Raw genomic sequence first — 16,506 nt, 5'->3', positions numbered from 1 at the left:
TTTCTTTTCAGTGCATCGTGCAGTTTTTTTTCCCCCCTCTGTGTGAACAGTTTTCTACCTTATCGTTCAACTTTTGTCCATTTCAAATGGGAATGGTTTTGAGAGTCTTGAGTAGGACTCAATGTCATCATCAAACAATCATTTTCTCTTTATCACTAGTTTGTTTTATACAGTATCAGAGCTGAGATGAGCCAAGCATGACTGCCAATCCTGTCTTTGCCTCAACATTTGCTAAAAAGTTTGTAAAATGTTTGTCCTGGACTCATACCTGACAGAGAATGAGTGAATGGACAGAGAAATAATGGTGGATACACTATGAGCTCAATGTTTGTGACTGATAAAGCCACAGCCAATGCAGATAAGCCACTCCCTGAAATAAACTGTCCCATTAAAATAAAATGTTGCCCATATAACGAATTGAAAACGTTTGTTTGGATCCTGCATAATTTGGAGGGGATCCAAGGCTGGTGCAAAATAAGATTATTGGCAGTGCATAACAATTTATTCACAACCTCATACGACCATGCATCCTAAACAAAACTCTGAAGCATGCTTATTATTTATATGCAAGCCCTAACCATAAATTGCCACCTTATATTTCTATTTTAAACCAGCGTTGCTGTGGTGGTATGGTAATGACAAAGAGTGAGAAAATGTTGGGTATTGCAAGGAATCCCTTTGTAAATCTCCTTAACGATTACTACTGCGCGTATGGGTTTAAAAATGGCACTGTATGCACATGTATCTGGACCAGTCGAGAACATCACGTATTTATATGCTCGTGCTCAGTCGCGCGCTCTGCTCTCACCGGCCCTAAATCCCGACTGCGCCTGCTGACGTGAGGCATGCTGGGGTGAGTGCGTTTTGCCTATGCATTAGCCATTCATTTCGTCTGTCTGACACCTCTCCAACATAAAACCGTACGGCGGAGGTAAAATATCTCTCTCCTGGCGAAAATAAAGCTTTGTCTCCCTCCTGATCTATAGGATATAAAATAAAGCCATGGCTTTGATGGTGGCTTTACCTTATGCAGGGCTTGCTTTTTGTGCACACAAAGGCAATGAAGATGAATGAGGAGGGATTGCCGAGGCCTTGTCTCCCGTGGTCCTTTAGGATCACCCCCTTTTCCTGCGTTCGCTCCAGACTCTCGGAGAAGTTAGTCAGGCAGCTTTGTTATTGATCCGAGGCAGTCGATTGCCATGAGAAGGGATGTGCCCGGTCTTTTCATATTTTCTATTTTTAAACTTGGATTACATCGATTAGCATCGTTTACATTTTTTTTTATTTTTTTTATTGGAGGCTTTATGTTTTCTTTATGTTTTATGTGGTTTGTGATATTTTCAGTTACTTAGAAATACTTACAATTACTTAGTTGTAAGTGTGTGTGTGTGTATATAGCTGGCCTAGTTGTTTTCTGGTTTGGCTGGATTTCCCGAAGCTCTAGAATTCTAGCTGAGGATTTCTATGAGGTTGGAAGTTCTTAACGTTCTTGATGAACGTTCGCAAATTAATAGCGCCACCCACTCATCCATAGGCCGAACGGATCTTTGTCCTTTCTTTGATTACAATTTCTGAAACCCTGTCTTATCAAAGCCGTAATAATTTGTATTAAATTGAGAAATATAAAAAATTCAAGGATGAAGTGAATTATGTTTTGCATCTCTTCGCGTTTTTTTTTTTTTTTTTTTTTTTTGTTGTTGTTGTTGTTGTTGCCGTTTTCAGCACATATACCTGACAGCTCCTACATGTAATGATGCACTGGTTCCAATAACACGAGTACTCTGGTTTGTGTAAAAAGGTGATCAATAATGAGATGGAAGTAAAACATCCGAAAGGAAAGAAACTAAAGTTCATCATTTAAAGCCAGTATTTCAGATGGAAGGCTATAATAGTGTAGCCTACCTATACAGATTAGTCATTGGCTATTTTCAAGAAAAAAAAAAAAGAAAGAAAAAAAAACGAAAACAAATCATTCTAGGTTTCTTAAAAACAGAAATAGTGCTTTAATTCAGCCCTTGTTGATATCAGCAGCAGACAGCACTGTAGTCTTGCAGGCTGTTGGAGCTTCAGTGCAGAAATCTGCTCGTGTTTAGTAGCTATCTGCTGATTTTCAGCCCCGCAGTCGTCCCCCGAGCATTGCCCACTGCGCGATAATATCTCAAAGGGAGTGGTTATCACCACACATTATATTATAATCATTAGTGATCCTGGCCCTTTCACCCGCACTGCAGAATAAGCGCTGGGAACCATTAATCTAAACTAGAGCGACCACTCTCAAAGACTGCTCGTTTCTATTCGTGCCCAGCGGGGAATAATATAAAAATGTTCTTGTCACTGCTCTTTGCTTGTGTGTCTCTAATGAGATGATGACGTAGATGTTCTTATGGTTTTTGTTGATGTTTAGGTGCATCAAGAACGATTGTTATATCGTATCTAAGACAATATAATGTTATTACACGTTTATTGTTATAGGCATTTCGCTTTCCATTGGGTGAGTCATCATCATAATCACGTTGATTTCCCACTCACGCTCGTGCTTGTTGCTCAATAATTTTCCATCCATCTCGAATATTAACAAAATATTAAGATTTACTTTGTCAAAATGTAGACTATCTGACTGATTAATAATCACATTTTTGGAAGCTATTTTATAATTGCATGATTATTCGTGTCGTATTTAGTCGTCTGGCATAGTTAAAATTTGAATAAGACTGTTAATCCTTGGTCTTGGATGCAAGGCCTAAGCGGGTCGTCGTGTCTGTGTTTGATTATCGGGTTTAGGGGGGAAATAACAGCTGTTCCAGTGACTACGAGATCTATAACCCAAATCGAATTTATCTTGCCAGTCTTCGGCAGAGTTGGAAAGTCAGGGAAAAAAATTTGTAGTTACTGGTCAATACTGAAGCTATTGGATTATGTTTGCTTTTTATGCTCACAGGAGCATCTCATTTGACGTGGTCACGGTTTCACTGATGGACTGCTAATTATTCCTGAACACTTTATTTACCCACAAGTCAACAATTCGTTGAGTTAGTCTGGGATTTAGAGTGCATATTTTTGGTTGAAGACTGCAGTAAGGAATATAATTGCAGAGGTCTTGCTTCAGTCGTCCCTGCCCCCTAATCGGTTTGGACATGCTGTGGGTCCGGGTTTGGTCGTTGCACATCACCTCACTGCACCGCAGAGCCGAAAAGATTGACACAACGCGGTCCTGGAGCACCACACGCCTATTGTCCACACTGCGAAAATAAAGACATTCTCTTGAAAGCAAAGCAAGACACATGCTTCATTGCAGTCATATTTAAATTGCACCCCCCTCCCCACACACACACACACACACACACACACACACACACTGCGCGCGCGGTCTCACACGCGTGCGCACACCGTTTGGTAAGGGCATAGGTGCTGTCCTGAGTGCTCAGTGGGGTTGTTTGCTGCCATGTCAGGCCTTTTGATCTGTTGTTTTGCTGATTGGTCTCTTCAAAAAACTGTTTTAGGTTAACTTAATTTTAATGAAGCCATTCTAAGAGTAAAAAAAGTAGTGAAGACTTTAAAAGAAATTAAGTAATATATATTTTCAACATTTCAACTTAATTTTATTTTCGGAAAAAAAGTTAACTGCATAGGCCTTTGGACAGATAATCTATGATAATAAAAGTAGGCTACCACAATATTTATATTAGTTTCGAATTTATAATGTCATAATGTTAATGTCCGCACTATATTTTGCGTTTTTTTATTTTTTTTATTTTTTTATTACTGCAGAGCACGTTACTAGTCATTCCACATATCATGAATAAAACGCGTAAACAAACAGGCAGCGGTGCAGAGCGATATGGAGAGGGGCCCGAGGCACAGAGCCCCCCTTTGCTCGGGCTCCTGGCGGTCCCGGTGCACCAGCTGATCAAAGCCCGAGTAAGGGGTAATATTTCTCACTTTATTACTGGAGTCACAGCGTGTCTGTACGGCCAGCGATCACACACTGCTCTGCCCACACTGGCTCAGTTAATGTATCGTAGCTATATAGAATGACTACACAGTGCGGGAAAGAAATACACTAAAAAGCAAAACCACTCACCCTCTTAATAGTAATGGTATTTGCTTTGAGATGACACTTTCAAATTGTATTTACGTACGTTTTGTTTTATTCGCGGAATTTTTGTTTTATTTTAAAACGAATAGCCTATTTAACTAACATCCACAAACGAACAAAAGTGCTAAAATATTCAACAAATTTAGTCAAATTAATATTAGTTTTAGATAGCCTATATTCCAAACGATTTGACTCTATAATACTCGCAGCTCGTTCAAGATAAATAATTTATTTTTTATTTATTTTTTTATATAGATATTTATTTACATATCCCATGCATCTCATCACTGAACTTTAACACTGCACTTTAGCAAAATGCACTGATCATGACGTGAACAACAGAAATCTTTGCCTTTTAACAAGTTCCATATGCATACATCTCTTGAATATGCACTTGGCTGAGATTTAAAAGGCTGCACATTTTATGTGATAATACATTTCGGAGAATTTCTACAGTATCTATAAACCACTAACTGTTTGATTCACTCTCTTGCTTTTTAGGTTCAGCTTAATCGAAAAAGATTCCGCGCTAAGAGCATGCGTAAAGCAGCCAGTGCAGTTTGACAGGCATTGGTCTCTCAGTGGTGAGAATTTTTCGATCGATAGCTCCCTCTAGCACTGCCCCATCTCCAGACTGGCCGTTTTTTCCGTTCGGTCAGTCCACCTGACGATGCCACTAATTGAAAGCTGTATCCCCATCATCATGGATGAGTCAGCATGCCTAATTATCAGTCTGCTATCGAAATGGAAACATTTGTAAGCATGATGTTTATTATTATTATTATTATTATTAATGAAACTTCCCTTGTAGGATAGACAAGCGATATAGCCTAAATGTTTCCGAAGTTCTTCTCAAAGTGGAAAGCAGATTTTGTTCATACAACCTGAATATATGATTTTTCCAAATCCCTCTCGATGAACGGGTGCAATTACTAAAATACATGATGAACAAATGAGGGTAAAATGTTAGGTTATTTTAAATCATACGAATTACAAAGAAAACATATTTTTTTTAAGTTCAGTCAAATTATTTTTAACTGTTAACATATAATGTCATAGGGATAATCAGTGCTAGAAAAGTATTATTATTATTACCGTATTATTATTATTAGGCTATTATTATTATTATTATTAAGCTGTAATAACAAGTTTTAGCCTCTAATAAAGTGATAATGTATTATACACTAAAATATGGCCGATATAAACAGAAATGTGACGAAAAGAATATACGAAATTGTTTAAATGTTGTTGCACACATAGTAAAATATTATTATAGACTGTTTTATTCCGTTTCTCTCTATATTCCATTCTCTCTATTATTGAAGACGAAATAACCAGTGGATTGGCATGCCTTCCAAAGAGTGAGAAATGTTTAAATGAGACTAGTTCAAATGAGAGAAAGGGGAGGAGTGGTGGACGCATAGGCGACTGCAAAAGATGGAGTGTGTTCATCTTTTATCTGTTATTCGTCGTGAAACAACACATGTCATCCAAGGGTCCCACAGTCAAAGAGGAGCACTCCCTAGACGCTCATCGGCAGCTGTTTTTGTGTGTTGTGTAAGGCCTTTTGCTGCCATAGAGTGGACCAGCCCCACTATTCCGTTTTACATGAGAAATGGCCCATATGCACAAAGTTGCGTGGTATTGGTTCCAGATTCCAGACTGGAACGATTGCACAATATACGCGGAGAGAATGTAAATAGCTGAGATTGTGAGGTTGAGGGGCGTGATGTGTGTAAGCAGGAATGGCAGAATCTTTATATGGTGGTGAATTGTGTCAGTGTCACACATGAAGGCAAATATACCAGAGGTTCTAAATAAGATTAGGATTCGGAACGTGTGCTTTAATGATATTGAATTATTACAGATACAAATATTTGCTGTGAAAATTTCAGTAAAGGTTAATGTGCATACAGCAAAAACTAAACATTTCATATTAGAAAATAATTAGTGTACAGAAGAAAATAGCCATAATTACATCATATTGATATTTATTTTATGATCTCTTCATGAACCGTCAGAGTTTTGGGTGAATTTCAATGGAGGGACAGAAATTCTCAGATTTCATTGCAAATATCTTCATTTGTTTCAAATATTACACACTGAACATATTTTAATTATTATAAAACACAAAAAAATAACATTCAAGGGTTATCGAGAAAATTATTGTCCATCCATACAAGGAAACAAGCTGGAACCCATACAATCTGAAATGGTTCTAAATTCATTAGCCCTATACCCCTAATTGTTATTTACAATGAAATGTGACTATTAGCTATAGGCTACAGAACTTGAAGAACACGGTGTTTATTGCTTAAAATCAGAAGAACGGACTTAACAGATCCAACATAACACCAAAAGGTGTTTGGGCCATTAGAGGCTGCTGAGGTGATCTAACGTCCTGTAAAGTTTAAAGCCCTCCTGTCTTTCACTTTCTCTCTTTTAACAAAGGACCAAAGGAGGATTAAGTGTCTTTTCGTTGATTGAATGACGTTGTCAAATTGTCTTCGTAAAATTCTTTAAACGGAGTAGGCTATAAAGAATAGCTTTAAAAGATAGTTTTTAAAGCTGTGTATTATTCTATCTTACTGTCTTGGGATATATTATGGCTATAAATTAGATTTAGTGTCAGTGAATGGGGAAATTAACTCTTTTTGACATTTTCACATTAGTTCTCGCCCAAGACATGATTTTATAAAACAAAGTAGCCTACGTTATTATTTTATGGCATACTTCATGAAGGTTTCTGAACGCATTCTGTTGTCTTATTGAATACATTAATAACAAATACATATAAATCATTTCATGCTTGCGCTGTTATTCAATAGGCTATACAATGAATAAAGAAAAAAACAATGCATATTCCAGAATAAGCATCCTTGCGCTACATTTCTTTTTAATAAATAAACAACGCAGTCACACTCAGTTACACGACAGTTTTCACAGCATGACGCATCTCCAATAACTTAACGCACTGACACATCTACATATGCTATACATAAACAATGCGTAAATTATCAGATATGTACCTTATCAAATGCTTCTTGTCCCTCGGCTCCACCAGAATAGACGATTATTGGAAAATGACGAGAAAAAGTAAAAAGACTTTCAAATAGCAAGGTCTGTTTTCTGACTCCCCACATTAACTAAGATATGACAGTTTCTGGGATTTTTGACAATTGGTGTCCTCTGTTCCCTATAAATAGCGCAGAGTGTGCCGGTAAAGCGGTGAGGGGATAGCTAATGGTTACTTGAACGGCAAGCCGCTGATTGGCCTCGGCCCGGAGTGACGTCAGGAGGCTGTGAATAAGGCTGGCTCGTGTGCTTTCAGGAACATGCAGAACACCGGAGGCTGTTCGGGGATCGTCATCAGTCCTGCAACGAGATGTCACGCGCATTCTGTTCACACTAGCATCTTTCACCTCTTCTGTCTTACCGAGGAAAACAGCACACGTTACAGAGGGAGACGCACTTTTCAAACGCGTTTGGTCGTTGCATCTTTCAGAGGGACGTACACAGTGGATACGTGGACATGGTAAAGTGCACTCTAGTGTCTCTGGGCTCGCGTGTCTCCTGTGCTGAAGACCGGTTGCATTAGATGCTTGCTTATGAAAGACTTGAATGAACATCATCACCAATGCTTCACCTTGTTGACAACGGCGACTTGCTTTTTCCGCAATGATGTCCATGTCTTTGTAGCCAACGAACAGTTGGTGTTTTGAAAGATTTATCTATGCTGGCTTCATTTGTGCATCTCAGAATTTGGGAAGGAAGAGGATGAGAAATAATGACTGACAACTGAAGCACTACCTCATGAGAAGATCCTCTTTTATCATCTTGATTTTGGACCGCTACAGGTCCATCCGCATACACAAAAGTGGTGAATATATTTAAAACGTCTTGATCTTTTCCTTTCAAACCTGTTCGCCAAGACTGATTTGGAGCATCCTTCAGCGTTACACCCCTTTCCCTCCTCTCTTTTGAAAGGGGAAAACAGGAGCAGCAGACCCTCAGGTTGTGGACACCACGGCAGTAACTGTGGGAGCACATCCAAAGACGATGGTCCACTGTGCGGGCTGCGAGAGGCCTATATTAGACAGGTTTCTCCTTAATGTTCTGGACAGTGCATGGCACATCAAGTGCGTTCAATGCTGCGAGTGCAAATGTAACCTAACAGAGAAATGCTTCTCTCGAGAAGGAAAACTCTATTGCAAAAACGACTTCTTTAGGTAAGTTCCTTGCGTGAGTTCGACCTAATCAACATTTTTTTTTTTTTTTTTTTTTCTGCTGTGGATCTATGTCTGTGATACATGGGAATATAGTTTATTTAATACGATGATCTTCAGGGACACTGGTATAATTGTCTACAAGAACAACAGAAAAAGTTGGTCATATTTTTAACTCCAATATACAGATATAAACGGTTGGTTTGCAGCTATGGTTAAATCATTTTAATTATTACCGTTTTAATTTAACCGTTTATGGGTTATACATAAATGAAACCAAAAGACAACCAAATTTATATAATTTTAAAATGGCACAGTTAAGTTTTAAAAGAGGTTTCACACATTTGGGAAGTAGCCTTTTCTCAATCACTCAAACATTTACAGTGCTACTTAAATTTGATGAAAATTGATCTGTAATAAACTTAAATTCAAAATACTGTTAAAGCTATACATAGTGCATATATATACACAATTTTGCATGATTTCATTAGAATTAGGACTTACATTCACACTAACATGAAGTGTGACCCTAAGTACTGTCAACAAGCCCGACTTGTTTGATTATTTGATTAGGACGTCCATTAATTAAATGCTTGTTAATTTGAATTGTTATGCAAAATGGCGAGCAGATACACTAATAGTCTGTGTACTCGTCCGCAGCAAGGGTTTTAAGGAAATCACACTTTGTTTACAACGAATGGCAGCCAGGGAAGCCGCAGGGATCAATGCTTTGCCAGGGTAGTTGAAAGTGTAACGCGGCCCAGTGGCCCCGCGTGTGTCTCAACCCTGTCTGCAGTGCTTCGAGTTAAGATGTGATAAGTGGATTTGAATAATAAACGACTTTGAGATGGAAACCCTCAGACAATGTAATCACAGACTCAGAATCAACAATCTGTACAGAGAACCACAATACACATTATTGGTCACAACAATGAAGTGGTGAGTATTTACTGCAATGGTGTTTGTATTGGAGGAATGTACATGGCTTTGTTACGGGTGATTATTAATTATGCTTTAATGCACTTTAAAACACATGCAAAATAAATCTAAATTCAAAGTATATTTTTAGGTGTGCTAATAGATTTCTAAATATCATTTTTTTATTTTGCGTTAGCATTGCATAAACAATAACAACTGAACAAATAATTATTGTGAAATGTATATTATTCCCAAAATAACAGTGATGATAATATAAGACATTTACGACCACAAATTTTATATACACTCAAATATATACGATGCTATTACATGACCCTGCTCTGGACATAGGCTATTATAACATCCTTTCATATTTATCTCCTATTTTACCGTGGTATAGTGACCTTTTTTTTCTTTTCTTGGTCTGTCCATTTGCAGGCGCTTTGGAACAAAATGCGCGGGTTGTGCTCAGGGGATCTCGCCGAATGACTTGGTCCGGAGGGCACGGAGCAAAGTCTTTCATCTGAACTGCTTCACATGCATGATGTGTAACAAGCAGCTATCAACGGGGGAGGAATTGTATATCATAGACGAAAATAAATTTGTCTGTAAAGAAGATTATTTAAGCAGCTCGAACGGAAAAGACGCCAATCTCCTTTCAGGTGAGTAAAATGAATTAGGTGAAATGATAACTAGGAATACATACATACATACATACATACATTATATATATATATATATATATATATATATATATATATATATATATATATATATATATATATATATATATATATATATATATATATATTATTGTACGCGTCCGTGGTTTTTTGTCCCATATTATTTCGCTATATCAATAATACTGAACATTTAGATTAAAGATTAATAACATATATTTTGATGAAAACATGAACATTTTTAACAAATACAGACTGAACTCTCTTGAAGTCCGTTCAATATGTCTCACAAAAGCGAATTATTGTATTTTTCTATATTCTTAAATAGTAATAATAAAACAAAACTTCAGACGGTGTCATGCATGGCAAATTTTGAAAAGCATCTATTTTTTTTTCTTCCAATATCAATGTGAAATGAAGCACAGATTTTGCTGCATTAATTGTGTGGCCTATTGCAGAGGAACAGCTGGACAGTTTATTTTCTAATAATCTTTTACAGTAAACTAGTGCATTGTGACAATTCTGTCAGCTCTAAATACCAGTATTTCTTTGTTCTTTCTTTGTTTATTCATTTCTTCTTTTGTTTTATTGAATTTTGCGGTTTTTTTTCTTTGGGTTTATTTATTTATTTTACATTCCATTATTTAGTGTATAACACTTCTCTAGTCCCCATGCCTAATTCTGAGGTTTTTATTTCGACTCCTTGTCTCCGACGTCCCTTTCCACATTCAGTTACAGCTTGCAGTGACCCTAGTTTATCGCCAGATTCGCAAGACCAGCTACAGGACGATGTCAAGGATGCGGAAAGCGCAAACTTATCGGACAAAGAAACGGGTAACAATGAAAATGATGACCAGAACCTCGGAGGCAAACGGAGAGGACCGCGTACCACGATTAAAGCGAAGCAGTTGGAGACACTGAAAGCGGCATTCGCGGCGACCCCCAAACCAACCAGACACATCAGGGAGCAACTGGCGCAGGAGACGGGGCTCAACATGCGAGTTATTCAGGTAAACTTAAACAGCATTACATACACTAACAAACTGTGTTTATTGGTAGCATATAATTGCTACGCTTGCGACGACAAACACGATTAGATAGGCCTACAAATACTGTTTCCTGACGAGAATTTATAGTGTGTGATTCTTAGGCATATTGTGGTACTAATATCTCTTTCTGGATGAAATAGAGAAAAGCACATGCGAGCCTTCACTGTGCCTCCTTTCCAATCCTTGAGGCAAGACCATTTGAATTGAAATGAGGACACTTTTCGCTGGCACCTGTAAATATTTGGACGTAACATTTATATGGTTAGCCTTTTATACTTGACTCGAGAGATGGAGAGGCACGCCAGCTGGCATCAGACTGGTGAGAACGATGGGAGTCTTGGCAATGCAGCGCCATCACGTTTTGCGACCACATTTAGACATGCTGTGACGGTTCTCAGTCAAGTGGAAACGCAGAAATCTGTCTCCGTGTCTGTCAAAGTACCTCATACTAGGTGGTGTTCTGTGAGAAATTGAGAATCGATCTTTGCTTTTTTTGTCGAGTGAACGGGCGGAACAATGAGAGTCGCGCAGTACATTGGCGAATGTGCGCCCTCATTTACGCACGCTATATGGGATTTGTCAGCATCGTTTTAAGGATCCTCATCTTGGTCATTTTGTTCAGCGTGAGAGATCCGATAAGAACACAGATAAAGCACCATCATCGTTAAAAGCCCCGTAATAGATTGGTGCTGCGGGGATAATGCCTTAAAATGAGACTGAACATAAGATCAAGTGCAGGGAAGGGGTTGAGATTAATAGAGTAGCGAGGTTGGATATTTAAGACCGTCAGAGTAAACTATAATTAGCAAAAGGAATTCAAGGGTGGATATATAGATTACGAAATAATAACTGCATAGAGCCGGTTAATATATCGGTAACCACCCTCCTATTAAGTATTAATTAGAGATTTGAAGTCCCCGCTGCTGCCCCCTCAGTCGGAGTAAATGGAGGGTTAAAAGATCATTAAAGTGAGGTTAGATCCGACTCTCTAACAGTGACGATAATTACGAGTAATCTTGTCACTACAATACGAATGTATTCCGTCACTTCACAGGCCTACCTCAGTAGACTGTGAAAACGCTGCTCTGACCCAATAAAAATAGCAAACGTGACATGTAAACATTAGGCCATAGTGCCAGACTGTTAGGTTTGCACATCTTGTAGGGCATCTTGTGTTAGTTTGCATTGCACTCACAGTAAAATAATAATAGGCCTAATACAAATAAAATACAAAAGTTTAAAAATGCTTTAAATGTTTAAGTCAAAACGGTGCCAAATGTACAGCCTGCAGGTATTTGCACTTAGACCACTTAGAATTAGGCCTACTTGACTAATAAATCAAATCGAATTGACCCTCTGAAAGCTCGTAAAATCAAAAAAAAAAAAAAAAAAAAATTATAATTCTGACATCATTTAAACAGTGCAGATCATAAGATGTATCAGTCACATATATTTACGCAAATATGTTAATGGTTAACCTATAATGTTTTTATTTTGGTAGTTGATCATATATTTTAATTTTCTTCATAGTTTATGTTTGCCCATGTAACTATGTATTTATATAACTAGGCGTACTGAACGTAATGAACTACTACACTACTTCTGCAATTATTTCGTGAAGCTGCATACACATACAATGCACACCGTTGGTTTTTACCACTGCAATTAATTATTGTAACCGATTTTAGCACGTTTAGCACATTTAAAAAATATTTCCAATTTTTGCCCACGTTCTCTAGGTATGGTTTCAGAACCGGCGGTCTAAAGAGCGGCGCATGAAACAGCTGAGCGCGCTCGGCGCGAGGAGACACGCGTTCTTCCGGAGTCCGAGAAGAATGCGAACGCTTGTGGACAGACTCGAGCCTGGAGAATTAATTCCAAACGGCCCGTTTTCATACTATGGAGGTAAGATATAATCTATATCAAACCTTTGTCTGAAATATGCATTTCTTTATCGCGCTGGTTTCATTTGTTTCGCATCAGAAGTGAAAATGGTAGAGTTACGCGACAATGACACGTGTTTTATATCTATTAGTTTGGGGTTTCAGTTTAAATAATCTGCAAATATACATTTTTAGTTTTGTAATTAGACTGGGCTTCCTAAACATATAGCTACTGGCAATTTTTTCCTGTTGTCAATGTGTTTTAAATGCTTTGATATTGTGGAAACAGTAGTTTGATATTTGTTGTGTTGCTCTGTTAAGAACTTTTTAATACTTTTTACTTTACTTTTAATCCACAATGGCGTCTTTGTTCCAACGATATACATGTGTCGATTTTATTCAGTCTAGTTTATTTTTATTTCACTTTATATTTGACCTAAGTTTAAGTGTGTTACTATATATATATATTGCAAAAGTTCGATTACACAAATCTGTATTTTCAGTATCAGTGGTTTTGAATGTTGATTATAAAAAAAAATGAACTCACTTAAATTAGTATAATTTTTTTTGTTATTCCTACTAAAATCCTAATATATTTCTGCTGTAGCTGTTGTTGGGTAAACAAATAAAATCAAAATTTATGACAGTCAGTTTCTTTAAAGGCACATACTCAGTGACACTTACCCTGAGAAACATGAACTATAGACACTGTAATAACTATAGCCCCAGTTTCCTCCTATATACAATTTTTTATTATAATTTACTGGGTTCTCCTCCATATGCATAAAACAAAGCAGTTATTGTTAAATATACACTATCATATCAATAACAGCTTGTTTTATAAGTTTTCAGCTGTTCAGAAAGGCGAAGCCTTCCTCATTGTAATTAGCAAAGCTTTGTTCTCCCCACCCAGCTACATTTGTGATTTCAGTGTAACATGTTCTGTGACTAATGTGGCGTATTGAGATTTATTCCAAAGAATGACACACTACATACTCTCAGAATTTTTAAACAAGGAGTTTCCGCCTGCTCTTTGTTTCCAAATCTAAACCGAAATTCTTTTATCCTTCGTGTATCTACAGATTATCAGAGCGAGTACTACGGCCCGGGAGGGAATTACGACTTCTTTCCCCAAGGCCCTCCATCTTCACAGGCCCAGACTCCTGTAGACCTCCCCTTCGTTCCATCGTCAGGACCCACCGGTACCCCGCTAGGGGGCATGGACCATCCTATCCCCGGCCACCATCCGTCCAGTGAAGTACAGCGCTTTTCAGATATCATGTCTCACCACCCAGGGGACTCACCCAGCCCAGAGCCAGGGATACCTGGGCCCCTGCACAGCATGTCCTCAGATGTTTTTGGACCTAGTCCATCCTTTACATCCCTCTCCCTCAACGGCACCGGATACAGCAACCACCTCTCCCACCCTCCATCAGAAATGAACGAGGGCACGGTCTGGTAGCTCCTGTGAACGGACATTTCAGCAGAGAGAAATTATGATAAACAGAGGAGGGAGGGAGGGAACAGGGACACTGGCTGCACATTCTGGTTATCATTTTTGTCTTTTTCCCCCTTTTTTTCCATGTCATAAATGTGGTGGGACAGCTCACAGAGAGAGCAGCAGAGGGCAGCATGGGCATTGACATTTACCTTCTTGAACTCATTGTGTTGATGTTCCGTTTCCTTCTTTCTTTCTTTATCCCAAGTCCGAACTCAAGAAGAGAAAGAAATGATACTGTTGACCAGGTCGCTGTATGAACTCCCAGCACAGAAGCGTCCCTCCAGAAGCTCAGTACGTACCACCGGTTAAATCGCCGCTCTAAAACAGCGATAGCGACACATTAACAGCGTCAGCTACCGTCAAAGACTTGTCAGCTTTACAGAGAAACACCCAAGGCGGCTGATCTAACGCTAACCTGCAATGTTGACTCTAGGAAAGATCTAAGCCGTCAGACTAATTTATTTATTTGAAAACTCCTCAGACCTCCTTGCCTTTCAAGGCTCTGCCATACTGACACTTAAACAACCTTTTCGACACTAAATATGTTTCTGAAGGCCAGGGAGAAAAAGCTTTTTTTTTTCTTCTCTTTCTGGGCATATCCTGTTTTTGTTCCCCAAGAATTCCACCAAATCTGAAGAAGTTAGCCTTCAAAAGGCAAAATGTTAAAATGTGTATGGATGGTGAACCCTTTATTTAATGGAAGAGAACTTGAAATGTTGATAAATGAAGTCTACCTTCTAAAATTATTTTAACAAGGGTCTGAAAGGGACATAGAACAGTCAACTGTTTACGTAATATATTTAATTCAGGAGTTAAAAGTATCAACCATGATTTAGAACCTCTTGATCCAGAAAAAATGTTCCAAGCAACCAACCAAACTTTTGTATTGATTTTATTTATATTGTATGATGGAAGTTTGCTGGGGTTGTGGTTCACTGTGCTAGTTTGTACAAAATGTTGTTTACAAAAAAAAAAAAAAAAAAAAAACTGGAAAAAAAAAACAAGTAGACAGTTGCCAAATAAAAACATAGCACAAATACTGTAAAAGTGCTTTGCACCATTATCTGCAGTGTTGAAACAAAGTGTAAGTGTTTAAAAAACAATAAGAAGTATTGACTTCTTAATTTTTTTAGTCTGCTGAAAAAAACATTCATAAATTGTTAATATAACATACTTAGACCTACAAGTTTTATTTTTGTGTCTTTAAAGGAAAATCCAAACTATTGAAATTGATGGTCAAATGTGCAGCAAGCAGCTGCTACTTTCTTTAAATATCAAATTCTCATGGTATGTCTTTTATTGTTCTAATAAACCTAAGCTTACGTGACCTCCAGTGCATATTAGACCATTCACTGTATAAATACGACATGTTGACAAATTTGTGAGTTTTTAATAAAATTAGAAAATATGAAATTCGGATGATAGGTGCTTTTCCTTGGACTAGCTGAGATTATAAGCATCTAAATACAGGCGCTTTCTGCTTTCTGAGAAACATGGCTTCTGAAGAATATTCCCCAACTGTAATCTCTCAGGATGAACACGACGTGGTGGAGGACATCACGTAACCCTCACAAGGCTGTCTTGACTGCAATACTCGTGTAAAGATGTCCTTTCGTGATACGGCATTTCACAATACTAACAAAGCATCATTTACTCAGCGATCAAATCAGCAAAATCAAATGTTTATATGATTATGGGTGTTCTCACCTTTTCGCTTTGAGATATACTGTAAATGGAAAGTCAAAACTGTGTTGTTTTGGGAAACAACTTATTTCTTGTTTTTATACAGTAGCACCTAATTCACATTTTGATTTGATCACTTTAATGTCATACAACTGAATTTTTTATACAATATTTTGTATATCTTCATCATAAATTCACCATCTCTTTCCTTTTTATCTTGGCTGTGCAAGAAAACCTGACAAGTTTCTATATTTTAAACATATTCAGTATCTATTATGGGGCCAGATGATAAAGAATCATAACTTTCACAACGCATTAGAAGCGCCTCAGAGTTGCTCTTTCTCTTCTAAAACGTGAAAATCTTAAAAGATGACAGACATTGCAACACCTTGGCATCCGAGACAATAGATATATGGAGAAACAAGTTCAGAAGAGACAACCTCATCACTGAACTCATCTCATTCCACATC

At 37.8% G+C, this 16,506-nt stretch overlaps 1 protein-coding gene and 1 long non-coding RNA gene across 4 annotated transcripts; one reads left to right on the top strand and one right to left on the bottom strand.

Moving 5' to 3' along the window:
- Positions 1–2,984: 2,984 nt before the first annotated feature.
- Positions 2,985–7,311, bottom strand: LOC309506681. The gene is made up of 2 exons (XR_014208890.1): positions 7,126–7,311; positions 2,985–3,239 (listed from the first exon to the last, which is right to left on the bottom strand). It is a non-coding gene; the product is annotated as an uncharacterized lncRNA (long non-coding RNA).
- Positions 7,312–7,431: 120 nt separating this feature from the next.
- Positions 7,432–15,357, top strand: lhx1a (LIM homeobox 1a). Of its 3 annotated transcripts, XM_082180561.1 has the most exons (6): positions 7,434–7,976; positions 8,084–8,325; positions 9,679–9,902; positions 10,653–10,930; positions 12,709–12,874; positions 13,935–15,357. In XM_082180561.1, the coding sequence occupies exons 2-6, from the start codon at positions 8,156–8,158 to the stop codon at positions 14,312–14,314; spliced, it is 1,218 nt and encodes a 405-aa protein (XP_082036687.1). In that variant the 5' UTR covers positions 7,434–7,976; positions 8,084–8,155; the 3' UTR covers positions 14,315–15,357. The 3 variants fall into 3 exon arrangements, with proteins under 3 accessions (XP_082036688.1, XP_082036687.1, XP_082036686.1); XM_082180562.1 differs by having other exon boundaries at positions 7,432–8,325; positions 10,686–10,930; XM_082180560.1 differs by having other exon boundaries at positions 7,434–8,325.
- The last annotated feature ends 1,149 nt before the right edge of the window (positions 15,358–16,506 follow it).

The sequence above is a fragment of the Leuciscus leuciscus genome, assembly GCF_965113295.1.
Source record: "Leuciscus leuciscus genome assembly, chromosome: 9".
Lineage (NCBI taxonomy): Eukaryota > Metazoa > Chordata > Actinopteri > Cypriniformes > Leuciscidae > Leuciscus > Leuciscus leuciscus.
The sequence above is the reverse complement of the archived record's forward strand: the minus strand, read 5'-3'. Positions and strand labels throughout refer to the sequence as shown.